The sequence below is a fragment of the Nyctibius grandis genome, chromosome 17, assembly GCF_013368605.1.
Source record: "Nyctibius grandis isolate bNycGra1 chromosome 17, bNycGra1.pri, whole genome shotgun sequence".
NCBI classification, from domain to species: Eukaryota; Metazoa; Chordata; class Aves; order Nyctibiiformes; family Nyctibiidae; genus Nyctibius; species Nyctibius grandis.
The window spans coordinates 6,222,743-6,249,688 of record NC_090674.1 but is presented as its reverse complement, the minus strand read 5'-3'; the positions used below and the strand labels follow the sequence as shown (position 1 = coordinate 6,249,688).

General features: G+C 41.9%; 1 protein-coding gene across 3 annotated transcripts in view; it reads left to right on the top strand.

Annotated features, from left to right (window-relative positions):
• DVL1 (dishevelled segment polarity protein 1) overlaps positions 1–26,946 on the top strand; it is a 61,652-nt gene that overhangs the window by 25,256 nt on the left and 9,450 nt on the right. Inside the window, exons 2-11 of one of the 3 annotated variants that reach the window (XM_068414349.1) lie at positions 2,519–2,588; positions 12,546–12,667; positions 14,086–14,198; positions 16,933–17,071; positions 22,722–22,815; positions 23,816–23,885; positions 24,701–24,840; positions 25,162–25,238; positions 25,727–25,794; positions 26,423–26,500. In XM_068414349.1, coding sequence (XP_068270450.1) covers positions 2,519–2,588; positions 12,546–12,667; positions 14,086–14,198; positions 16,933–17,071; positions 22,722–22,815; positions 23,816–23,885; positions 24,701–24,840; positions 25,162–25,238; positions 25,727–25,794; positions 26,423–26,500 — 971 coding nt within the window. Of the gene's footprint in view, positions 1–2,518; positions 2,589–7,764; positions 7,840–12,545; positions 12,668–14,085; positions 14,199–16,932; positions 17,072–22,721; positions 22,816–23,815; positions 23,886–24,700; positions 24,841–25,161; positions 25,239–25,726; positions 25,795–26,422; positions 26,573–26,946 lie in introns of those variants that run through there. The other 2 variants (XM_068414348.1, XM_068414350.1) reach the window with 2 other exon arrangements.

Below are 26,946 nucleotides of genomic sequence, written 5' to 3'. Positions count from 1 at the left end.
AGCTTTAGAAAGACCCCCAAGCCTTTTCTCTGGAGAGAACCTCACAATCACTATGGTTTTAGTGCTTGACTTTTGCCTAAATCTTAGAGCTCGGTGCAGAACTTCTGCGTATGATTTCTGGGGTGCAGTGAGTGGTGTTTCCTTCTGGGGGGTGGTGGTGGGCAGGTACATGCAGCTGCCAAGATAAAATGATTGCAGCATCTTTATTTGCTGATCCTGCAGCTGCATCTTTGCTGAGTGAGCGTTCTCTCCAGGACTCTGTGAAACACAAAAGGTAATGTCTGAATTCGAGTCAGTCCATTGGGGCTGGAGATCCATGCAAATGTTGAACTCCTCTGGCTGCACACAGAGTTTGCAGCTCCAGAGTGACAGGTCTGAGAGCTTCATTGAATTGTCAAAGGTTCTTAAAGCACTGAGTATCTCTTGATTTCAATGGAGTTTACTCTTAATTGTCTCCTTAGAGTCTAGGTATAAGTGACTAAAACCAATAATGAAATCATACGATCTGTTTCCTGATGCCAGAAGGTGAAGGGAGGACAGATACATTAAATAGATGAAAATGTGCAAATGGAGGTATTAGTGGTGGTATTATTTATTCCTAATTTTCCAAAAGCAAGATGGAAAGAAACTCTTTATCCATTTGCTCTCCTCTCCTCTCTTCTCCTTACTAACCAATTTTTTCCCCCCTCATAATATGACAGTTTCATGCATAGTCAGTTGCTTTGTGGCTATTGTGGTTTTTTTTACACAGCAACAAGAAAAGCAAAAACATAAATAAAGGAAAATGTGGTTGTGGAACCACAAATTTTTATTGAGTTTGACTAGACTTCAGGTTTGGCTTTTTTAAAGCTTAGAGATTGTCAAAACCAAATTGTCCCCATTGCACTGTGTAGGGACTTGAGGCCAGAAATCTATTTCTGCTACAAATGTACTGTTTGACTTGGTGTAAGCACACTGCTGACTCTCCTCTCTACCCGTATTTAGACAGTCCCCACTCTGGAGAGCTTCCCTGTGTGTTTGTACAGTACCTTGTTCAAAAGGTTCCCAATTTTGGTTGGAGCCCTTAGGTAAGAAAAAGAACATCTTGAGTATTCACATCAACATGTAGTAGTAAAGCCTTCTCTTTAGAGCAAACATAGTGTTTTTGTAGCTGAATGACTTTCTATTAGCTCAGTTCCTTCAAGCTGTATATTAAAAAAAAAAACCTAAACCCCAACAAAAACCCCAGGTCCTTCTCCCTAACCTGGGCAGCCACCTTTGGGAGTATCCCTCGCTCTTCAGAACCGTGAAACCTTTTCTTGGACCAGTGACTCCCAGGGCTTAGCAGAAGGACTCTGCTGGTCTCGGCTGTCATACGGGAATTTGACAAGTCCTGCATTTGAATGCTTGTGTTTCAGCCCTGCTTGAGCCCTTGCTTGTAGGAGTAGAAGAATCCACAAGAATCTTGCTACAAGGAAAGCAGCAGTAGCATCTGAAGAGATGTTTGTGCAGGGCTTCAGGTTTCAATAATTGCTGGACGGGGTGTGTGGTACAGTGTGGGATTCTCTGTGCTGCCCTGCCTGGGGCTGCCTTGCGTCTGCCAGATGCTGCATTTAGAGTTTGCTCCAATTTGCAGATTTTTTTTTTTAAAAAAAAAGGCTTGAAAGGAAGCTTGTCCTTAAGGTCTGCTTTCTAGGCAGAAGTGATTCATGTCCTATTGTGGGAGTGAGAGTATGAGAAGGGAGTCTTGTGTAGTGGTGGCTCTGTGGGCTCCTGCTCTGAAGAGTGATGTTATTCTTACCCTTAATCAGAGAAACCAAATGGGCAGCTCACTGCCCTGCACTTCATCTGTGTCTCCTTACTGGAGATAACCAGGCCAAACTGTTGGGATAGATAACATGGCCCATGTTGAAAACCTTATGAAACCCCATATGCTAATAAAACAAATTGCTGATGTTATTCTCCTTAATTATAAAGGTTTGAGTTCTGGATTAAGCTTTTTATTGAGAAGCCTTCAGAATGGCCCCTGGCTGAAGGGGATGTTGGTATTACATCTATTTAAGAAGGCAAGGGCTGGGGGAGGGAACGCAAAGCCACAGCCGCACAGCAAAGGTGCTGGTTTGGCTCCAAATCCAGTGTAGGAAATGGAGGTAACAGTCCTTTCTTTGCTGACAGAGTGGCTTTAACTTGTGATCTGTGATCTCTGACGCAGAGACTGCACAGCACAGTGGGATTTTAATCGGCATCAGATCTGTTAAAAATTGTTGTGAGGTAGAAGACTCCGAAGAGGGAAGAGTGCTTGTAATTACTTTTGTGCCTGGCAGTTTGGGATGGTTGCCTGTCCCTTTATTTTTACTTGCTTCCTTTGTTCTAATAGTCACGTGTTCTTTAAACATAGAAGACTTGCTGATACCAACATTTTAGTAAAAATTTGTATTTTTCCTGGACCATTTAAGAAAACCACTGTCCCTTCTGATCTGATGTAATTCCAAACTCTTGATTTTCTTCCTATTGTTGTTTTTTTTTTTTTTTTTTCCAGGGTGGTAAAGGAGGAGATCTCAGACGACAATGCAAAGCTACCTTGCTTCAATGGAAGAGTGGTGTCCTGGGTATGTTGGCTCATGCGTCTGTGTGCATATGTTGTTTGATACAGTGGGCACAGCAGCAGGGTAATCGGTAAATGAATCCTGATTTTTAGAAGCATCTTGATTCTCAAATTACACAAAAGCAAAGGCTTAGTTTTCATTATATCTGTAACATCCTGTTATTAAGTAATCTATTTTAAAAATTAGAGTGAAATCCACAAAGGTGTGCAGGGCTGGAAAGGTGGTTTAGACACAAAACCTTTAATGTTAGTAACATGTTGTATCTTTCCCGCTGTTGTCTCTCTTCCTCGCCTCCTAAGTATTACCGAGTCTGATGGAGGATTCTGAAATAATGTTGTAAAACCTCACAAAATAAGGCTAGACTCCTAAAAACATTCACTTGCTTACCTTTTGTTGAAACCAGTAAGAGCTAAGCTCTTATTAGATTTTGTATTAAATTGAGGTCTTAAAAATTGGGAGAATGTTCTCCCTTCAGTCTGTATTCTCTTAAAAGTCAGCTGTTTTGTCACTGGGAAATGCATTCAGAAGGAAAAGCTACTTTTTTTGTAGGTCCTCTATACCTTGTTTTTGGCCTTTGTGCTCCAACCTTTTCACTCAGCAGCAAGAGCTGACTAATAACCAATGTGAGTTTCAAACCTGTTTGTAGAACTTAGCCGTGTATTTCCACCCAGCAGTGGGTGTTAGGCAACTAAATGCCTTGGTTTGAAAATTGGTGAGTGTTTCAAAACAAAGGTGTACTGATATAAACCTGCGCTGCTGGGCAGTGCTCAAGGGAAAGAAATGAACACAAGGATCTGCCTACTTGCCTTCACAAAGAAGGGAAGATCTGCATGTGTTGTGCTCCATGGAGGAGTAAATTGGTTGTCAAAAGAAGTCTTCATACTCTAGAATAAAATCACTGGCATTAGAGAATAGAATTAATGTTTGAACCGACCAACCAACCAACCATGGTCTTTGAGACCTGATGGTCCACCTAGAGTGCTGTGGGAGCGCAAGGTTCCTTCTTAATGAGGTTGTTGGCTTATGTCCATTCTTGTGTGGGAATTGAACATATGATGGTGTTAACTTCTCCAGGTCATGGCTGAACATATGTGCCAATGGCCACTGGTGTGGTACGAGGTCCCTTTTTCTTTGAGGGGCTGGAGATGGCTGAAGGGCTCAGTGCTGCTGAATATGCTCCTTTCAGGACACGCTTGAGCTATGAATGTTGGGGGTGCTGTTTTTGTCTTCCATCCAAGGATTGCTGTGGGCTATAGCATGGTGTTCTGACAGTATGGGAGCAGATTGTACAAACAGGGGTTTCATGTGTAATTAACAAGCTGAAGAGAGCATCCTGAAAGCTTCAGATAAAAAAAGGCTATGAAGATGTCATTAATAAAAAGGCTATGAAGATGTCATTTATGTTGCCATAGTGTGAGAGCAGCATCCGTTTTAAAAGCAAAGGGGTAGAAATGAATAGCAGCTCTTATCAGGAGAGAAAATTAATCCTGAGAACCCCTTTCCTTCTTCTCAGGGTGTAACACTTGCGCTGTATTTGCTCCTCAGTGTCACTCCCTCCCTGTTTCTTCCCCTTTCGCCCATGCTGCTGAACTGATAAATATTAATTCAAACAACAGCCTGATATTCAGATTGCCTTCTGCATCCCTGAACTGGGTCTCTTCTTCCCAATGAATTCAGGAGCGTGGTATGTTTGTTTTTATCTATGCAGTCTAGTTAAAGAACGTATCTTCTGCACTGATGATTCAACACACTGATGATTCATTCTGAGCTTGGATACACTCTCCAGGCTCTTCTGTGCAGCAAAATATGACTCAGGTTGTTCCAACAGGGGCCAGCGTTCCTGGAGTTTAAGCAAAAACAAACCCCCAACCCCAAACTATTCCACATGAATAAGGATGGGGATTATTTCATTCCCCTTTATATCCCAATTCTTTAACCTCTTCCTCCTTACCAAAAACCCGAGGGCATTTGATCTCGAGTTGAGAGCTGAATTCTTTCCCCAGCTTCTTAAATGATATGAAATATGAAAATATTTGCCTTTTCTGTTTTCCAGCTTTTTGGCTGGAAATATAAAGATAACATAAAGAACAGTAAGATCAGAACACGAATATATATATGTACACACACACACACTGGAGTTAAATGTTACGTTTTAGTTCTGTGACTGTTACTATTTTAATTTCAGAGAAATGTTACAATTTCTGAAACCCATTTTAAGAATGAATTCAATTTATTGTGATTCTTGTTCCAGTATAAGTTGCTGGCTGCTCTCCAAAGGTAGAAGAATGCAGAATCCTTGCTCCAAGGATTTGTACCTTGTTTCAGATCTTCCTACCAATTCCTATTTTTTTACATTACAGTTTTGCTTGGAGGCTGCAACCAAGATCAATGTCGCCGCTCCTTTCTTCCTACGTGTGCTGTGCACTGCACATGTGCATGGTGAGAGACACGGTTGCTGATCCAGAGACCTCAATCTTGTATTTTCTTTGTATGTCACAACTATTTGCTTTTTCCACATCATGGGTGGGAACTGAGAGACAGAAGTTTTTTATGTGCGTTTTTTCTTTCCTTTCAAGGTCATGTAGAAAGTCTTCCGCAACTGGCAGCAGATATCTCATCGTTTGATTACTTAATCTTAAATTTTTCCTTCTTGGCAGTTTTTAAAATGAGTGTACAGGCAAGTTTAAGTTGAAGGTAGCTTTTTAAAAGATGTAACGTTTTATTTTCTTGGCTCTTTACTGGTGGTCCTGGTGGACAGCAAGTTGGCTGTGAACCAGCAACGGGCCTTTGCAGCAGCGAAGGCACAAACTGAAATAAAGGAAATTCTGTTCAAACATAAAAAACCCTTTTTTACTCCGAAGGTGGTAGACCAGAGCTTGCCCAGAGATGTGCAGTCTTCATGCTTGGAGATATCTAAAACCCGACTGAACGAGGTCCTCAGCAGCCTGCTCTAGCTGACCCTGCTTGGAGCGGGGCGGTTGGCCTAGACAATCTCCAGAGGTCCATTGCAATGTCAGCTCGTCTGTGCATGGATTCACTGCTTTTTCTGTTGTTTTTCTGATACCTGCATCATCCTCTTTCATGATAAGACTAAGGCAGTTTCTCATCTGCCTTTAATAGACCATATAAAGACAAATTTGGTTTTCCCAAGCCAGAATGCAATCCCCCCTTCATTTCTTATCTCTTTTCTTCAGGAGAAGAATGAGTTCAATTTGCCTTTCTTCCTTAGGTGAAATAACATCAGTTCAATGATAAATAGTGAAATAGTTTTTCTTCTCAATGCCAACCCAGGAACTTAACACACCAGGATCAGTTCAGGCTGAGTCAGTAGCCAAGTCTCTAATAATGAGAACGGTGCTATTGCAAAGATCTGAAGGCAAAACTTAGATGTGTGGCTGTAATTAATTGTTTCAGAGAATTAGTACTGTAGTTTGTGAGTGCTGTACCAGCACGGGCTCTTCAAAGGCTCTGCTGCTCAGCAGCAAATGACAAAAGCATTATAAACCCATCTACTTCAGCTGAGGCAGAGACAGTATAGATTGTTGCAGGTAGTAGGGATATTTTGATATTGCTTCAAAACACTTAGACTCTTTCCTCCTTCCCACTCGTCAGCTTGTTTCCAAATTTATATGCATATCCCCCTAGTTTGGATTCAGTTTGTAGCTCTCAGAGATCATGTAGAGCATCTTTTGCAGATGATGTTAACAAGGGCTGTTCATTCTGCTGAACAATCCGCTGAAACATCTGTGTCTGACCTGCATGATGAATTGCAAATGACTTTTTTCCACACTAACACCCGTAAAACTGCGGTGCTTATCTGCCACTATTTGCTGCTAATTATTGGAGGAGTTTTATGTAAATCTTACTGTAAGTTAATTGTTCACAGTTTTGAACCCTTTAATATCCTGTTCACTGGAACTTAACAGATAATTGCATACACATATTTCAAGGCTGGCAAAGTTGGTCTGTACCTTTTGGACGAACTCTGTTTTGGGCAGGGCTCTTCCCTTTTCTGGATTTTAACACGATGGGCCTGAGCTTTCTTTGTCTCCTGCGTTATAAAATGTGCATCAGCTGGTAGCAGACAGCTTAGGATTCCTTCCCAAAACCATCTGTGATAATTGTCCTCCTCACTGTGAATTACTGCAGTGTGTGTGTGTGCATTTCACGTCGGGATGACACAGTTAAAATTGGAACATGAAGTGCCCACGATCCAGCGTGGCTGTCTCTTTCCCCCGCACCTCCTCTCTCGACTGATGCAGTGGCGACTTTGAAGTTTACAAGATGCCTGACATTTAGAAATTTGAGATTTTCATCTTTTTTAATAACATTTGAATCCTTCTATTTGTCATAGGTAGGAACTTTGATCTCGGTGTCATATGCAGGACTGATTTCCATAGGGGAAAACGTTCAAGGGAGGATCTGCAAGTCGTTAGTCGTTGCTTACTTTTGCTGCCCTGGGAGCTCAATGTACAACTAGATTAGTATTGAATTAGAATCACTGCTCCTAATTAACTATTTAAACCTCCTCCCCATCCCTCCTGTATCCTGTTTTTTTTTTCCTCTGCATCTTAGATCTTGTTCTTTTGATTTCGGGGTCGGTTATTTTGATTTGTTTTGGTTTGTTTTTTTTTTTAAAGGACTAAATACTTTGGGACAGAGGGCTACTGCGTACTAGATTCCTTTTCAGTGGTTGACCTTTAGGTTTTCAATAATATAGAGACTAGCATTAATTGTATAGCAGAGTTTTCATCTAGTAGTTATTACTGTAAATGAAGTTACACAAAAAAATAGCAGATACGTACCTGTTCTGCTAACACACACACGCATAAAGCAGAGGATACAATTTTTCTCAGGGGACAAGTTATTTGGAGCTCTTTGGGACTGCTTACCTGAATGACATTATTCATGCATTTTTGTTTTCTTCAGGTTCAGGTCCTTACTGGGCAATTTGGAAAAATAGCTGGTATGAAGGAGAATACATTACCTTCAGGCTTTTTGCAAAAGCTTAAAATGTTTTTCTATTCTCTTTGCCCAGCCCAGGGACAGCCTCCCAGTGGAAGCTGGGAATGTGGAAAGAATTGGCTCGTGGCTGCTGCCAGCCGAGTGGCCGGTGCCAGCAGCTTGCACAGAGTCGGCTGGCTGTTATCTGTGTTTTTTAGGAAGGCTTTGCACCATCTGGGAACAATTCCCTGACTGGCTGCTGGGAATATGCCCCACGTCCTATTGGCTGGCAGTGATGTCAGAGCCTTGCGTGAGTCTTTCTCTCTCTTTTTTTTTTTCCTTCTCTATTATCTGGGTGCCAACAGATAACACTTGTCCTGTTTGTACGTTAGCTTTTTAGACACTGTATTTGCAATCGCAATTAAAATTATTGGGTAGAACCATTTAGTCTTCTGTCACACAAGGCAACACAGGAGCTTCAGGATTGTTAAATCATCTTCAGCAAAGTGCATTGTTGCTTTTCGGCACAGAACTGAGGCACTGAATGAAAATCCACGGACACGGATTCTTGTTGATTTCTTATGTGTAAAATGAACTGATTTCAAGAGCTGTTACTTCTTTTCACAGATTATATACACCTTCATTCGTCTGCTGGTAGACTGAACTATCACACAGGAGAAAATACAGAGCTGTGCATGAAATCTGACCCAAAGTGAAAGGATATTAACACAATATTGTATCTTCTTCCATAATGTTTAGAGCTTATAAAGAAGGGAGGCAGGATCACTGATTTTGGTCTGATATGGGGTGAGGAATGTGTAAGCTCTCAGAAAAAGAGTCACCAACCTGCTGAAAAAAATCTGGAAGGGTGAGATATGGATAGGAGATCTTTTTTTTTTTTTCCCCTCCCGTTCTTACTCCACGTGTTCTCCAAGAGACAGGTAATACTGTGTTTAAAGAGAACTTGCTGCAAAGGGTCAGTCAGTGAAACTGAATTTGTTTCACAGCTAGCCTGCTATACCGTGCCGTAAACAAACACCTGAGATGCTTAACAGAATCTGGGAGTCATCTGAGATATTATATTTCATGAAGACACAATATCTTCTCTAAAATGATAGAAGGTGGCAGATGATAAAACCTCAGATAGAATTGACAATTTTATTTTGCAACCCAGTCTGCATCTGTCTGTCTCTGAACACTGACTCAGGTCACCCTTTACCTGGCAGCCACAGTTTTCTTAAAGTTGTTCCTTTTAGCCTGTTACAGCTTCTGATTTCCAGGCTATATAAGCTAGATCCTGTATTCTCTGAGTATCTATGGTCCATGATTGCAGCAAACCCCAAACAAATGTACTGTAGTTTTTCAGCAGGAAGAATGGGGGAAGCCAATTTCTCGTTACTAAAATAAACATCAATTCCTGATAGGCTTTTGCAGGCCTTCTAGCAATGTGGAGTCCTGCTGCCTTTGACAGAATTCCTGGTGGAATAAAGGGCCTCATCAGTAAGTCCTTTTGTGCAATTGGTCCTTCGGGAGCAGCCTTTGCGTGGATAATGGGCCATGTCTCTGAAGCTTTGACTTGGGATTTGAGATGTCTGTGACTTTATAGGAAATAATTACTTTCAACTTGTAGATGAATGTGGCTGTTCTGAAGTTGCTGTCAAAATTACAAATGGCCCTTTTGGGGTATTTCTTTAGTTGCTGTTATCAGTCCTCTCATCTCTCCCTGAGCTGAGAGAGATACCAAGAGCTGCTGCTGCTCTCAGTAACAGTGAGAATTTAAATATTGTAGTTTTCGTGCTGGTAGACTAATAAATATTTAGCCAGGTGAGCATATGAGAGCAGAGTGCACACCCCCACAGAATCCTTCCTTTTCTGCAGTCACCGTCAAACTCTCAGCAAATCGAAGGCATTTTGCAAGGTGCCTGGAAAGAGGCAGGGCTGCTAACTCACTACGAAGCTCCAGGAGTCCGGTATTCCACTGTGTTAGGTGTTGTACTGCCTTCCTGATCCTTTTGACATTGGGAAAAACCAGCTGGACGGTGCAGTCTTAATAATCCTGCTGCGTGTGCCATCTTCTACTGCGGATATTCTTTTCTAGCACAACAAATGTTTTTCTAATGCTCTTTTCTGGTGTTCTTGTTAATTCAGTCTGCAGCCATCCATTTATATCCTAGTGCTCTTGAACACAGAGATCTGTAAGTCAAGAATGAAAGCTTTGATGAAGGGTGAGTGCTTCACCTGTAACCAGACATAGATCTGGACAGTCTGTGTCTTGTTTTAAGAACGTAATTGCTTCAGGCTCTCTTGCTTAAATCTCTGAAGTCAGGTCCTCTTGCAGGAACTCCTAGGTCCTGGTTATTCTAAGGGTAAGATCGTGTTAGGCTACCGATTTAACTGTTACACTCTTGAGTGTATTTATTTATTTATTATTGCTCAGGGGCAAAATTTCACCCCAAAGGATGTATCTAAATTACAGTAAGTGTACTTGGTGTGGAAATGCCTGAGCCAGGCTGCAGCTAGCAGTACAGCGTGGATCTTACCGTGGCAAGGTAAACACAAGTTCTGCACTGGCCACTGTGTTATCATGGCTGTTGTGCTTATGATTTACTACTTGAAACCTGAAAGACCTTTATCTAGGATTAACAAGCTACTTGGAAACAGGAGATATTGCTAATATCTTTTCTTGAGTTCAAATATATCTCGAGTTCACTATATCTGGTAGTGAACTGATGCAAGTTTAAAGTGGTGTATTTCTTGAATGCAGCTGAAAGATTAGTATGGCTAATGTCAGCCCTCTTCCCTTTATAATGGTAGTGGCATAGTCTGAGGCTGTTTGTGGCTCTCATCCCACTGCAGGTCAATACCAAGCGGGTACCCAGTGCTTTATCCTTCAGGAAATCACAGCCCAAGGACAATACTCACAAAGGAGTTTCTTTGCTGCAGTGGATTTTGCTTCTGCTCAGCAGCACTCCCAAGATGATCTGCAGCCTCGATCGGTACGGTGGGCTTGCCTTCATAATGGGCTCTGCGTTGCCAAGAGTTCCTCCTCCGGGAGCAGGGAAATACTAAAGAACAAATATCCTGAAATATGGAAAGGATTTGGCTTGTTGGCTCATCTCTCTTTTCACATCAAGCGCATCTTTGAGACAGGCGTTGCCATCAGCAGAAAGGCTTGAAGAAGGAACATGTTTTCCTGCTTTCAAGTAACTCGGGCCAGGTGCTTGTTTGCATAGCTTGATACACTTTAGAATGTGGAGGGTGAGGGGATGTATAGATCTTGCCTACACCCAGATTCTTTCCTTTTCTTTTTTCTTCGTTTTATCCCTTGGTTTGATTTTGTTAGTGAAAGCACTTGCACAGAGATTCCTCAGGGGATGAGCCAGGCTCAGAGACATTCTTGCATCTCCATAGTGCCAGCATGTTTTCTAAACATCACCCATTAACTTCCTCACCTCAAAGAAAGAACCCTTAATTATCAAGTTATTAGGAAAGCTCATGTTATTTTTTCCTTCGGTGTTTCCTCTGCTGCTCTTGCTTTGGTGATAAGAGAGTTTGAATAATGCAGCTGACTCCATGTGGTGCTGGAGAACTGTTTTGTCTTCAGGCAGTTCCTTTTTGACAGTCTGTGTGTGTTTGCCTTCTCATATTTATGGCATATGCTCTTAGGAGTAATATACTGCCTCCTGAACACCAGTCCCCTCCTAGCCTGTTCCCTCTCCTTCTCCATGCCCTTTAACAGGGGATAGGAAGAGAGACTCATTCTTCTTTCTCTTGTCTGTTTATCTGCTGATTAAAGATGTCACACTACTGAATGGAGATGGTCTTTCTGTCCTGGATTTATTGGAAGTGAGATGGAGTATAGTAAGCCTCTTGTGTGCCATGACCATCCCTGTGATCCGTTATCCAGGAGCATCCCTATTAATGATTGAGGATGTTGATAGGAAATAGAAATAATACGCTCTGGCATTAATTGTTATATGAAGAAATTAGACCCTGCCTTGGAACGGGACTGGAATATATAATAAATATAATAATTCCCAAATGCACCAGGCTGTATATAGATGCTGGGTGTTTGTAATGAGAAGATTGATTGTTGCAGCATATCTTCAATTACCTATTTCCACGTGAGTGCTGTGGTTGGGTGCTCTGCAGCCTTTCCTTCTACCCTGGCTGCCAGGCACCTTCAGCTTCCGTGAATGTAAATGTCAGTGTCGGAGGAGTGTTGAAGGTGATAGTTACAGCAGTGTAGTTTTATCAAAGTTTTCAGGTCATTAAGAGGAGTTCACACTGCGTATCCTGGTTTTCATGGCATGATTGGAAAATGACCTTTCCCATCAGGAGCTCTGCCTTGAGGGAACATGAAGAAAGAAAATGGGCACAAGAGACACAAGTATGATGAACTTCAGGAATCTGATTCTCCTCCTGTTTATGGCTGTTGAGATTCGGTGGATTTTGGTTTTAATTCAGACTCTTAACAGAGATGGTGGCAGCTCTGAGATTTGGTGATTGGTCCAGACCAGATTGTGAATTTTTGGGGGTTTCGAGGGTCTTTGTATAAGAAGTTATACCATGTTTGGGGTGTCATACTGTCAAGTTTCAGCTTTTGCCTTTTGTTTTTGTCATGGCAAACCAAGACTGAGTGTGCAGCCTTACATTTTGCAAGGAAAGCTGACAACTTGCCCACTTAGGAAACTCAGAGAATGCTCTAATGACGAGTCACAAGAGAAGGTGCACTCCCTGCCTGGTGTGCTTGTTTGTTCCAGGATGAGAAAAATTTTGTGGTGCTCACAGGAACTTTGTGCATATCCTAGCTGATGATGTTTCCATGTTCAGATTGAATGTAACCTGATTTTATGAAATTTTGGCAGGAATCCGTGCAACTAGACACTGAGCACTTCCTTTCCTCTAGTTTCCCTCAGATCTCACAGAACATTTAGCAAAGCAGTGGCTGAACACCTTATGTCAGAGTGGAGAAACCTGTACAAATGTATATAATTCTCTTCTTTCTGTTGACAGCTGGTCCTGGCTGAAAGCTCCCACTCTGACACAGGCTCCCAGTGCACCGAGAGCCACACGGACCTTCCGCCACCCATTGAGAGAACAGGCGGCATCGGAGACTCCCGGCCTCCATCATTCCAGTAAGAGCCAGTTGTCTTTTTTTTTCTTAATTTCAAACCAAAAAATGCAATTCCTGTCTGTTTCTTTCCCACGTTTCTCCCTGCTGCTGCAAACCACCTCTTTATTGCTAGAAAAAATAATATACTTATTAGAACTGAGGAATTAAAAGGGGGATGGGAAGAAAAAAAACCTGTCATTGTTAGAATGAAATATATGTCCTATATATCTCATTTTGAAACCCACTGTGGAAGAGTTAAGTAGGGAGGGAGCCCAAAATGCTTTTCGTAGTGTATGGCTGACAACCATCTATTACTAATACTAACCCTGCCTGACAGCGTGTGTGTCTTGCAAGTGCTTTACTGCCCTCCTGCGTTCATGAATTCCTTTATTTGACAGGGAGAGGCCTGTATGAGTGAGGTCACGTGGCCTGCAAGTATCACTAGTTCTTTGTCTTCCTGACCTATACCTACATGCAATTGCTGCAAGATCAAACTTTATTTAAAAAAATAATTACAGTGTAAGTTAGGCTCAAGTCGGTGTTTGTGGAACCACTCACTGCTGATGACTGTGTGTACTCAGACTGATGAAATTTAAGCTCTGCTCTGCTGAGGCACCTGCTGTCTTCCACGGTGTTCTACAAGCCTTGTCCGTGCCTTCTTGCCATCGGTCAGCACAGTGCTGCAAGCGATGGTATCTTCACATTACGAAGCAAATGTGGGAATCCTCAAAGGGGTGAGGTCACTTAGGCAGGTCATGCTGAGTCAGGAGTAGCAACACGGGAGCTCGTGCTTTCTGGCTTGTGTTCTCATTCCTAGATAAACCACCGTCCTTCTTTCTCTCTCCCCCAGCCCTTTTTTCTTTCTTGTTTTAAACTGCAGTAGAGAATCTGGCTTGTGGGGAGGTCTTCTGGACGAAAACTTCTCCAAGTATGTGCACTGAAAATTGAACTGAATTGGCTTAGCGATGAGAGGGGAAACGAGCCAGCTGTGAGGTTCCTTCTGCACCCTTTGTTAGGGTGTAAACTGCCGTTTGTAGGCGGGTTTAGCCTGGGAAGGGCTGTAGTAGTGGAAAGTATCAGCAGTAGTCAGGAGATGGTGCTGCTGCCACGGCTGAGAGCCTCGCAGGGTGACCTTAGGAAACTGTCACCCTCTTTCCCTTTGCAGTTGAGCTGGACTGAAACAAGAAATGCAAACACACTTGTGACGACACTTACATACCTGCTTGCATTTTGGTAGCTTTTGGACTGTCTTTTCACCCTCCAGGTAGTTTTGGGGTGAGCAGAGCAGTCCGGGGGAGCTTGCAGCGCTGCAGCACGATGCAGCTAATCCATGTAATAGTTTTCTGGCTTCTAAACCAACATGCTCATGACTGCAATTGCTTTTATCAAAAAGAAAAAAAGAGATGACTCCACTGTTTCTTCCTGTTTGTTCTCTAACAGCCCAAATGCTGCCAGCAGCCGGGATGGCCTGGACAATGAAACAGGAACAGAGTCAGTTATTAGCCACCGGCGAGACAGACATCGACGGAGAAATAGAGAAGGGCATGAGGATGGTGAGTCCTGTTTCATTCTTCCTCTTTTTCATTTAGGAAGAACAATTTTTCTGATAATCTTTGAGAGCAACAACTGCTTTTGCATGAATACTGCAGAAGTGTGCCTGCATTCCTACGTGCTTTCAGGGACTATTATTATTTTAATGGAATAATTTGATGATTGCTTTGAAACTTTTTGAAGCTCAATGTTTTCTGAGAGATCTGGCCAACCTACAGTAAAATGGCAGGGAGATTCTTTTTGACAACATACAGAACTTTCTGTAGTATTAGAAGATGATTAGTTTGGAGAGGACTAACGACACCCAATGCTGATGTCCATACTGTCATGGCTAGGCTGCCTCCATTATTCAAGTTTGCTCATTTAACTATGGCAATCATTGGCTCTGAAGATCTTTTTTGTATATATAAGTACGCCCAAAGTACACATATAAACTACAGAACTTCACCTCTTGCCTCTAGTCTGTACATCGAAGTAAGCTTGTTTTTTCATTTGTTGCCAGACAAGAATTTCCAGGCTTAATTAAGAATTAATAGGAGCCACCCATTGAGTTTAAAATGGTCCAGAGTATGCAGTACTTGGGCCCAAGAGATGCCATTGCAGGCTTTATTCACAGCTCCACCCACTAAAGTATTTGCCTCCAGTTAGAAAACCAGAAGTCATACATATACTGTGGGTTAGAAGCAGGTGCCTTTCTGTTCATTTAACCCTTCCAACTTGTAACTGACTCAGAGTGAATGAAAATTGCTCAGTAGGTGGGGCAGAGAGCTGTCTTTGCCTAATCCCGACTGCAGATTCCTTTGGGACATCACAGAAAGAGGCAGAATCTTCTCATAGTGTAGTATTAAAAACTTGTTACAGGAAGAATGTTAAAAGGTGATTTGTTTTTAACATTAAACTAATGCCAGTGCATGGTTTGCCATGGACATGGCAAAAGAGCTGGTTGTTGAATGGCTGGTCTAGGACCACGGTCTAGATTGCTCATCTGGTATTGTTCGAGCACAGGAGTTTGTGCCTCCTAGTGATCTGAAACTAGTTCATACTTTTCCCTTCACATAGAAATGGGATAAAATTTTCTCCTTCCATTGTCAGGCTAATATGAGCTCAGGCAAGAACATGTCACTCGGTAATGCAAACATTAACTGTCCTCAAAACAAGTTAGGCCTCCTACCTGAAGCAGGCTGTACATATGAGCAAGAGGTGAGTTTTGTTGATGTGCATAAAGCAAGGACAACTGCTGTATCATTTTGGTCTCATGAAATATGTTATTTAATGTCTGTAGTGTTTCTGTGGTCATAATGATATTTTATTTAAAAAAACAAAACCAGCAGTGTGTTATTTTCAGTTGAAAGCATGTCTCCAAAATGCACAGTTCAGCACAATATCCTGAACTGCCACTGAAAAAGATCTCGTTATCCTGGAGAAGGATTTTAAGGTCTCTTCATAACAACAGGCATACATTAGCAGAGTCATTCTTTTCTTGAGTCTTCATGTGTTCTTTGTGTGGAGCACAGTTGGATGTAAAATGGGGGAACAGTCATAGGAAAGGGGGGACAAGGGTGGAGGAAGGGCAGCAAGGTTGTGACACCTGGTTCACATCTGTTTCAGGGGCAGAAGCTGTGTGCTCACTTGTCATTATGAAGTAGTGGTAAATCCTCTTTTCCCTGCAGAAAGAAGGAAGTGCAATTAGTGTTTGATCTTGTCCTGTAGAGACTTGTTTAAATAATACCAAAATTACAGCTCTAGTAGTTCACAGAGAGGCAGGATGAGGGATCTTCACTGGAGCACTGCATTACTCACGAGTTTGTTCCACAGGTAGTAGTATGCAGAGTAGCCAAGACATATGTACAGTACTGCCAGCTCACCAAGCTGTACAATAACAAGCACCGCATAGTGTTTGTAACTGTTTGAGCTCGTTGGTGTAAAGTGAATGATAAAGAATTACCCACCCTGACAACAAGGATGACCCTGGGTACTGCTCTTATTCAAACCATGTTACTGTAATAGTTAGCAAGAACTGTCATTAACTCTCAATGTGTACAGTTACACAGCGTCATGTATAATTCCTACTGCAGACATTCCTCCTTTCTGAAGGTTTTCTATGCTGTAATTGAAGAGCAGATCCCTTGGACCTGGGAGGAAGTTGTGAGTTTGGAGAGTGTGTTTTAAAACATCAGTCTGTCTTTGAGCCCTGTTATGTTTATTTCTTGACCAGGTGCCTTATCAGGCTTGTTTCAGGGAAAGGAATGTTCTTGGCAGAACAGAGCACTTACAGATTATGGGTCTTCTAATGAGAGGTCTCTGAAAGGAAGCAGGCGGAAGAATTTGCTTTGCAGAGAAAGATCCATAAAATATCTCTAGAAAAAGATAAATCACTGCTGCCTTCAAGTAAATGGCATTCTTACTGAGGGGATTATCTACAGGAATGGTTGTGCTTCTGACAACATTCACACAGCCAGGGATTAGTAAGAAACTGTTTATGGCTTGCCCATGGACTGAGCCGTAGACAAATGAAGAAGTTAGGAAAATGGTAGGTAGGCAGGCGGGCCAGGCAGGGCAGTAGGCTTTCCAGCTGTTGAATGAAATCAGGTTCTGCAGAGAGCTTGGTTTCGCCATAAGAATCCTCCTGCAGAGCTGTCTGCAGCTGTCAGTGTGAACGTCGGGCTACTCACGTGCCACTTCTTCCTTGCTCTTCCTCTTTGTCTAGTAATAACTCCATTTATTTTGTTTTTACAGTCCCTCGGATCAATGGTCACCCAAAACTGGACAGACACCGTGAGCACCCTCCTGGTTATGACAGCTCTTCTACCATGATGAGCAGTGAGCTGGAATCCAGCAGTTTCATCGACTCTGATGACGATGACAACACAAGCAGGTGGGGCACTGGCAGAGTGATTAAGCTGTTGAATACTGTTTGCATCCGTTTCCCAGCCACTTGACTGGATTTCTGGGCTTTCCTGAAACACGCTGACTGGCGAGATGGGAAGATTTATATCTTCTCTTCTCCCCCCGCCCCACCTTTTTTTTTTAAAAAAACTTTCCTTTCTTTTTCTTTTTTTTTCCTGCTACATATGATTTGAGCCCTGATAATTCATCAGTAACATCGAGTTGTATATAATCACTGCTCAGAGAAAGATGCTAAGTTATTGGGGTCGCTACCCAAGCTTTCTACAGCCACTGTTCCAATTAAGAGGAAAATTCTGTTCCTGTTCTTTCCTTTTAATAGCAAGAATGATCACATTTTAAGATTAAAGTAATGTGCAACTGTCTACCTATTTATAAATGGTGTGAATATGTAACAAAATACCTTCAGCACAGATTCCTAATAAGTATGCACTTCACTAAAGCCGAATTTTAAAGGAATTCCCATGTAATTGCATAGTCTGAGACCTATAAGCAGTACAGGAATTCATCAAAGTTAATGCTATTGCAAGGGCAGGCTGTGATGCCATATATTTATGACTTCTTAATTATTTTTTTCTTTTTGTGCAGGCAGGTAGAATGTGAATTATTACTTGCTTTTTGTAAAAAAAGCTCTAAATTTCAAGACATCCTTGTTAATCTCTAAAGATATTTCTGTTGTTTTGTAAAAGGTTTGTAAGCCAGTACATTTCTTGGATTCAAAATACTTGTTTTTAAAGAAGTAAAATAAATCAAAACTAATGTTCTTCGCTTTCCTGGCTGCAGTGACAGCATTCTCTGAACACTGTCTCTTGAGCTTTGTTCATCCAAATGAGCTACGAAAACCCGTTACAGATGTCTATTAATTGTCAGAGAAAACAAGATTACAGCTCTCTGGTGGTTCATAGAGATCTGTAGCTAAAAAAAGTAAGATGCAACATGATATTCTTAAATTCTAGGTAGAATGGAAACAGCAAAGAACAACTAGTCCTGGAGATACTTAAACATTTGCTGTGTTTACAAACAGATTATTAACATATTGAACTCACTGGATATATTTGGTCTTGCAGTTAGTCGTAGCTTAAAAAGCTGTTGAAGAACATCAATTCCTTCACATTCTGTTTAAAGGCTGGATGTTGAAAGGGTAACGAAATGAACATTTAAGATTTGGTCCTGAATTAGTTTCAAGAACTGATTTTGCAGTTACAGTGAAGTTGCCAGCACCTGAAGATACAGAAAATCAGCCTTCTGGATGCTTTGTACTTCACCTGGGTAGTCATGTGCATAAAGGGTTGGCAAGATCAGTAGTTACCCTGAATGTACTCTCAGCCTTCCTAAAGCCTTTAGGGCTTCTAACCCTCCTTCCCTCCCTAAAAGATCAAGCCCACAAAAACAACAACAACCCTGCAGCTGATTTTGTTTCTTGTAAATAAATTAATCATTTCCATGGCAGCAAGATATGCAGTAGGGCAGGATTAGCACAGGCAGGGTGGCCACTGAAGCACATTATACCAGACCCAGCTAAATCTTTCTATATTAATAAAGTAAAACTTCCTGCGTCTGACCTGAGAAGAAAGAGTGTTGGAAGCTGCTGCGCAGGCCTTTTCCTTCCTAGGCCAGGGCAGAAGCTTTTGGCACACGGAGTAGCGGCCAGGCCAGCTAGTCAGGAAGAACAACTCAGTGGAATGCTCCAAGGTATGCTGTTGTGTTACGGGGATGATGTGCTGAAGCAGATGAGAGGTTGTGCTGGCAGGGAGAAGTTTCCTTTAGAGGCAAGTCCAGCCAAACAGAAAATGGAGCATGCTCCGGACCTGCTGGAGACAGCGGCCTGGGGAAAAAAGGGTTGAAGGGGGTAAGTTTGTTTAAGAGCAGCTGATGAACTCTGGTGTCAGAACCTGCATTGTAAAGGAGATTGTACATGGAGGAGGTCACTGAGAGAAGTCTGATGTAAAGGGTGTTACTGTCTTGGACGTGAAGAGGTTGTAGGGTTGAGGATGGTTTTCTAACAGTGTGTGTTTGACATTGGTTTATTTTATTTTTAACTTGGAGCAGCGCAGCAGAGTTGTTTAATTTCCAGTCCAAGGAAGTTCTGTTGCTTTTAGTTAGAGAGAAATAATGATTTTTTTTTTTTTTAGTGAATTAATTTGTTCACAAATACTACAGGACAGTACAGAACCCTTCAGGTAGTGCGAGTGCAATAATTTATTTCCTTTGTTTTCGATATGTTATAATTGACCGTTAGTGTTATTTGCAGGTAGTAGGTGGTATTTTGAGTATAGATTGATGTAGGGAGCTCATGATAAACTTTATGGTAAGAGTCTTGTTTCTGTCTTCTGTTAAGCAAATAAAGGTCTAGCAGGTGTGAGATCTGTAGCTGTAGGATTGTTGTCAGCAACTTGCAATTTAGTATTCTCAGTTCAATTAACTAACATAATTCACTGCAAAAAAATTGATTATGTTTATTTCTTATCTAAGAAATTAACATTAGTCCTTTTAAACTATATGGATAAGCTTTCTTTAACAAATTGTTACCTCTTTTTCCTTCCTTTGGGGAATGTAGATGGGACAAATTATTATTATTCTGTGCTCTGTCTGCCTTTCTGCGATGTACTCAGACTCTTCTTCTTTTTTCCAGTCCATCTTTTTGAACTCATCCCTGATACCTCTCTAAAGATAGTAATGAAAGGATTTTAGTGTCCCATACTTGATGGTAGATTAAAATATCCCTTCTAAGAACTCAGAGTCAGAGAACAATTCTGTTTTCTAGCTATATTCATTGCTGGCAAAAGGTATTTTTGTCCGGTCCAATTTTATAAAATCAGATTAAAAGTTGGAAATAATTGTTCTTTGTTTTTCTGAGCAACACCATATTGATGTGCACTAGAGCAGGAGGAAGAAATTGGCATAGCCAGTGAACCTGGGGAGTCAGCAGATCTTAAGGGCTGTCTGTGATCAGGAAAAATATTGATAGAGGAAGTACACTAACATGCATTGGAAGGTACTTTTAAGTTGCTTACTTCTTAGGATTTAAACTGCCATGAAATAGGACCAGATTACTGCCAAGACTGCTTGAGACAAAGAAATTCAGTGACTTGTCTGCTGAAACTCTACTGTTCCCATCCCTCATTTCCATAACTTGCTGTTCAGATAAAGCGCCCGTTGTCTGGAAGGTGGAAGAAGAACTTTGCTACTGGGTGAATTCCCATCGTGATCTCCTGCTGCAGGCAGGTGTGGCTTTCAGTGTAGTTTTTCTCTCCATTTTCTTTCTCTGCTATATGAACATTACTAACTTAAAATTGCTTTTTACAGTAGGCAATGTGAGCCGGAGGCATTACCCCTTTCAGGGACATAGCAATGGGAAACTGAATAAATGAAATGTTGTGTATGGATTTAATTAATTCTATTTATCCACAGTAACAATTAGAGGATGTCTTCTAAAAAAGCTGGTGATAGGAAGTACTGCGTACTCCTTAAGTGATGCACACTGGGATAAAGCCATAGAATATGATAGGGCAGTAGGTGAAATATGTGTGTAAACAGTGAAAATCAATTGCCTGGATGCTGTGAATGACTTTAAAGTGTGATTATAGTAGCCAAAAGGCCAGATAAAATTTTAATAAATTTAATTCTGTCCTTTCTGTTATGGACTAGCTCAGCACTAGTGGGAAGTCTTGCCTCGCCATGCGAAAGAGCAGGGCTTTCACAGCCTTGTTGTGTCTGCAGCGGGGAGCAGAGCCTGGGAGCCAAGGGTTTGTTTGCAGGTTGGAGCGCTGAATCCATGCTCTACTCAGTGGAAGAAGGGCACTCACATCTCTCTCGTAGCCTCTGAAGGTGTCTTGTTGCTTGACTTGTGTTCATGCAGAAAAGGTCCCCCAGACTTTTGCTTCTTCTTGCTGCCCTTCTCAAGGAGCAGGCGGGTCACTGGGATGTGAGCAATGTGCCTTGCCTTTCTTCAGATTCTCCTCAGCTGTTGTGTGCTGGAGAGTTTTAGCTGAATCCTACTAGTGAGATGGTCTGGGAGAGAATAGGAGGAGAATGAAATCAGAGAGGAAATAGGAAGAAGGAGAATATTGGTGGTAAAAATGTAGGAGGAGATTTTTGTGTCAGTCTTTGCCAGTACTTTCAAAAAGAGTGGTGAATGTTCAGCAAATCCAATTTTGGGAGCCCTGCATCTGTGAGACCTCTTTATTTTTGCTGTTGAAAGGTAAAGCCTCAGAAAACCAGGTGCTGTGAGCTGTTTCCACAGATCGAGAATTATCGAATTTTTGATCTCTTGAAAACACCACCTCTTGGCTCTTTAAATTAATTTGCCTCGCTGGGAGGGGAAAAAGGAGTGTGTGAGGTTAACATGCCTGAAATAGTTTTGAGAACTCAAAGAGAATGTCAGGAGATTCACACCCTCTGAGCAGTTCCATTCTCTGTAATATTCAGCTCAGGCTTGATTAAAACACACCTACTTTATGGCAGATGGGTTTCCCGGTGTGGTGGGTTGTGAACTCATGACAGCAAGCTCCTTTTTGAAGTTGCTGGTATCAAGTTTGGCTTGAGGTATTCCAGCATTCCTGCGTGTGGCGTGAACTTTGAAGACAGGGACATGGAGACTGAGGGAAAAAGACTGGCACTGTTTTCTCTGTGACAGTGCCCGTTCAATTACTTGTGTTGTATAGGGTTGGGGTTTTTTTTTCAGTCTTGGTTAATGATGGAGCATTACTTTTTATTTTTTTTTGCCATTCTTAATATCATAAATAGAGGAGAGATGTCTCTGTGGTGTTACACTGGTATGTCTGAAATCTAGGCTTTGTTCCAGGCTTCTGAAATTAATTTGGGCAAATCCATTTATGTCTTTCTGTGTCTCAATCCCCTATCTGTAAAATTAGAATGATGAATGTTCCTAACTCTTGGGGGGATCTTAAGGACTTATATGTAGAATGTGGCACATTTAAGTTCTACAAGTTTGAAGAGCCTGAAAAAAAAAACCAAAACAGAATAAAACTAACAGAATATGTAAAGGTAAATCATACTCACTTTTCCTCTGTCGCTATTTGGTAGTAGCTATTATCAATTGCTACTTTATTTCATTGGATTCAAGCCCCAACATTAAGTTCCTGCAGAAGAAAATAACAGCACCATCACAAGACTCACAAAAATTAGTATTAAGAGGGTCTCCAGGTTGTCTGTTGTTCTCCCAGAGCAGAGGTTAAACCCACTGTTTAATGTACGGCTGTTCTCACAGTGTGCATTTTTCTTTGATGGACCTAGAGCCAGGACCAACTTTCAAGCAGTGGCAGATGGCTGCCTCTGACCTTTGGGTGGTTAAATCAGGGTGTTCTATGCCTGTTGAGATGTGGGTTGCACTCAGTCTTGCTCCCAAAAGAAAGCAAGCCAGTAAATGATACTCTAATGTGTGCTGTAGTTTAGCAGGTATCTTCTCTGTGCTCCTAGGGCAGAGGCTAAGAGAGCACACACTGGGACAGAGCAGCAGTTCAGCGACAAGCAGAGCAATACGCTGTAAGCTGGCTGATGGTGTCTATGATTTACTCTCTCCTGCATTTCTTTGGCAGGGTGCAGAGCAATGCAAATGGCTCAGCTTTACAGAGTTGACATTTGCTCTCGATTTCCCTCAGGTTGAGTAGCTCCACTGAGCAAAGCACTTCATCCCGGCTCATACGGAAGCATAAACGCAGGAGGAGGAAACAAAGGATGCGGCAGATTGACAGGGTAAGGTTGGCATCGTAATTTTCCAAGGAGGTGAACGTGATTTTTGAGTGTAGCCTGTGAATTAGGAAGGGATCCAGAACAGATCTGTGCCCTCTTGGAAAGGCTCCCTTTGGCTCCAGTCTACCCTGGACTAAATCTCTCACATCTAAAGTTCTGCAGCACTAGAGGCAAGACTCCTCTCCTCTCCCTTTCTCCTTTTACTCTTCAGTGATCACATTTCTTGTTGTCTCTTTCAAGACCAGCCTCTGCAGGAGAACTTCCATTATGCTACTGGCTGATGTGGGTGTCTGTGGTGTTAGACATCTGATGTATCAATTGCTGAGACTTGCATTCTGCTGAAAGGGGAAATCCACATTTCCAGGAAATCACAAATCTTTTCTCTTGTCCTTTTCTGTGCTAGTCCTATGGTAGCAGAATGAGGATGGTCCAAATGACATACTTCTTGAAGTAACTGTTTCATTCTCCTATAAATATCAGTCTTCACAGATTAAAGAATGAGCATGCGTACATTTTATCACAAGAACTGGAGTAATGTTCTAGAAGATATTTGATAAGCGCATTTGTATTTCATTTTGGAGGGGAGGGAGTGTCTGTGTTCTCACTTCCTGAAGTGTTGTTCCTTCCTCTCTTTAGGGAGGAGCTGTGGCTGTAGTAATTCACACTACACTGGGCACTTTAGAATTTAAATGTCTGCCTGTCAGTCCTGTAGTCAGGAAGCAGAAATGATTCAATGTGAAGTTCAGTTGAGAAACCTCAATATAGGAACGTGCTCTGTGTGTTTTGTAAACAAATCCTTGGAGAAAGTGCAGATTGTGTTCAGATTTTTTTTCCTTACAGATTCTAAATGAAGAATAATTTTGAGGAGGCCTGAATGATTTCTGAATGCCTTCCAAAAGGAAATCTATTAATCAGTTCCCAATGAATTAATCCTCAATAGTTATTTTTATTGTCTTGTTCTGAGCCATGTAAAACCTTGAGAATTTTCTGTTGTATTTTGCAGTCGTCTTCGTTCAGCAGCATCACTGATTCTACCATGTCCCTAAATATCATCACTGTCACACTCAACATGGGTAAGAGGATAAGCAATGTTTTTTATGGTGAATTTCAAGTGATACAGAAGTATTTTGTCATGGTGTAGTAGCCTTTGGAGCCAGTAGAAAGTTCCTTGATTTGAAAGGATTCTGAACTAAAGGGAATGGCAGCCGAGAGCTGCTGCTCTGTTGACTGTGCCTGGATCCCTACTCCAGTACTGATAGTTCTGAGCCATTTGTACAAGCAGATCGGTATTCCTCCCGAGAAGCCCAGGCAAGGAGCTGGAACTCCAGGATATGGAGTTCTGCTCTTATTTCTAGGAATGGTAAGAGGTCAGACACTGTTAGGAACGAGAGCAGAAGAGCACTGGAGGTTTGCAGTTCTGCTGCTCGTGTGTTTCATCGTTTAACCAGACAGAGAGGTGCAGGACTGCCAACTCAGCACCTTTCACTAAGCACCAAATTCTTCCTGCCACTCTGACGTGTGTTAAAAACATTGCCTAATGCTGATCGGGTGCCTAATTTGGAGGTGTAGACATGTCTTTTCAATGTCGTTTCTCTTGCTGATTCTTTGAATGTAACTTTTCAGTGTCCTGTATGAAAAAGTAATGTCTTTAGCTGCGTTTCCCTGCTGCCTTTCCCTGAACGTGCCAATAGGGTAACCTGAGATAATTGTAAGTCAAACATGGCCCAGCTGATGTGTTGAGAGATCTGATTTTTCACATGGCCCAGCTGATGTGTTGAGAGATCTGATTTTTCAAGACTGAAGTAGCCTGGTGTTAGCTCTTCACTGTCATTCCAATCACTTTGTTTGCTTTTTTTCCCCCCCTACCCTCCACTTTCTATCTGTATAGAAAAGTATAACTTCCTGGGAATCAGCATTGTAGGACAGAGCAATGACCGGGGTGATGGTGGCATATACATTGGCTCTATTATGAAAGGAGGGGCTGTGGCAGCAGATGGCCGAATTGAACCAGGAGACATGCTTCTGCAGGTTGGTCCGTGTCCAAAAATACGTGCTGCTGGCTTGTACATTGGTGGCTCAGCTCAGTCATCCCACCAGATCCATGGACTTAGTAATCAGTTAACAGAATTCGTTCGTACTCAGAGAAATGTGTCACAAAAACTATTATCACTTAGATCTATAATTCTTTGCCAACTCTGCTGGGTAGTTGATGTGCTCTGAGAAACTATTTCTGCAGCTGCTCAAAGGAATGGAAACAGTTACAAGGCAAATAAATTTGGAAACAACTAATTAAAATGTCTTTAACTTTCCTGTTGCAAAGCCTGACCTCTGCTTTTTGCAACGTTTCAGGTGAATGATGTCAATTTTGAGAACATGAGCAATGACGATGCAGTACGGGTTTTACGGGAGATAGTCTCCAAACCAGGGTGAGCCTATTACAAAATCTCTTGCCACTTATCCTCTGTATGCAGTTATTGGGATTGGACAAACCTCAGAGAAATCACCATTGTGATCTCAACAAGCAGCCAATGTGTCTGCTGATCTCAACTCTGAACTTCTCAGTGTTAAATGATGAATGGGTGAGACTGGTTCCAACATACCAGCCAAAACCAACACAAACTAGGAGTTGCCTGGTTTCAGTAGCACTATTTGTTTATAGGATGAGTGTTGTGATATCTCAAGAGCTGATCATTCAACAGACTTCACCAATAGTGCTCATGATTTATGCAAAATAAGAAACAGCTTAATAATGGTTCATACGGAAAACACTTCGACAAGCATCTCAACAGCATTCTCAGAATGTACTTGACAGCTGTTGGGTAGGAATAAGTTTGTTTCAGAGAGTTCATTGTAGCAGTTACAGCTTCTGTAGGGAAAGTTAAGAGTCACCCTTACTTGTTTTCTTTCTTCCCAGACCTATCAGCCTAACAGTAGCCAAATGCTGGGACCCTACTCCCAGGAGTTATTTCACCATCCCCAGGGGTGAGTACATATGTGCTCTTTACTGGCTTCCTGTGGGGCCCTCGAGGTCTAGAATATTTTCAGCTATTTTGACATCTAACAGATTTCCATTCCCTGTAAGTTCGATACTTTTAAGTTTGGTTGTATTGTTTGTTTGCTTTTTGTTTTGGGAGGCAGGGGTTTAACATACTCTTTCTGAGACTCCAGTGCCCACTGAATTCATGGGAGTTTTTCTTTTGATTCACATGGCTTTGGATCAAGCTCTTAACCTTTTGGTGGGTATATCCTCGTGATCTTAACCTTTCAATCGATAGAAAGTTTGGAGGATAACTATACTTAAGTGTTAAAAAGCCTCATTTTGTCACATGTATACTTCTTAGAAAGAATTTAAACTGAGTATTTTTAAAATTTGAGGCAAACAACATTTGATACACATAAACGCTCTTGAAAATGATCTAGTTTAAAACCTTTGGGTTAATAAACCCTTTCAGTAGCGATAAGAGTATCAGTAGTGATAAGTATCTCAGTTGTACTATCAGAATGGCAAGAACTTGTCCACCCCAAAAAAATTCCTTCTTACTCTAGGTCTTAGTGTTTGCTGCAAATCTGATGCCATTTGTCTTTTTCTCCCTTTCTGGTTGTTTTGCAGCTGAACCAGTGAGGCCAATCGACCCTGCAGCGTGGATCTCTCATACCACAGCCATGACGGGAGCGTACCCCCGTTACGGTATGAGCCCCTCCATGAGCATCACCACATCTACCAGCTCCTCACTAACAAGCTCAATTCCCGATTCGGAAAGTAAGTCACACTGCGGCCAGCACAGGGCAGGCGTCTTCTGCTCGGGGCCAGCAGTGCAGAGCTGTGCCCAAAACCGACCCCAGCCACAAGCCCGATGAAAACGACAGCCGCCACACCACTCTTGAATGCTTTCTGAAATTTGTGATTCTTATGGGGAGCATAAAACCTTTCTCCAGAGGTCAGAAGTTAACACAGTGGTGTTTTGCCAGGGTTCACATCCAGGAAGGGGTGGCTCCTGGTCCCTTTTAAAGTTACAAAGCAGGCTTCCAACTTTATTCCCTCAGATGAATGTGAGAGCTTCCTCCTTGCATTTGATTGGTTTTTAATAAATTTAAATAATTTACTTCAGATAGATGTCACTGGATAATAGTATC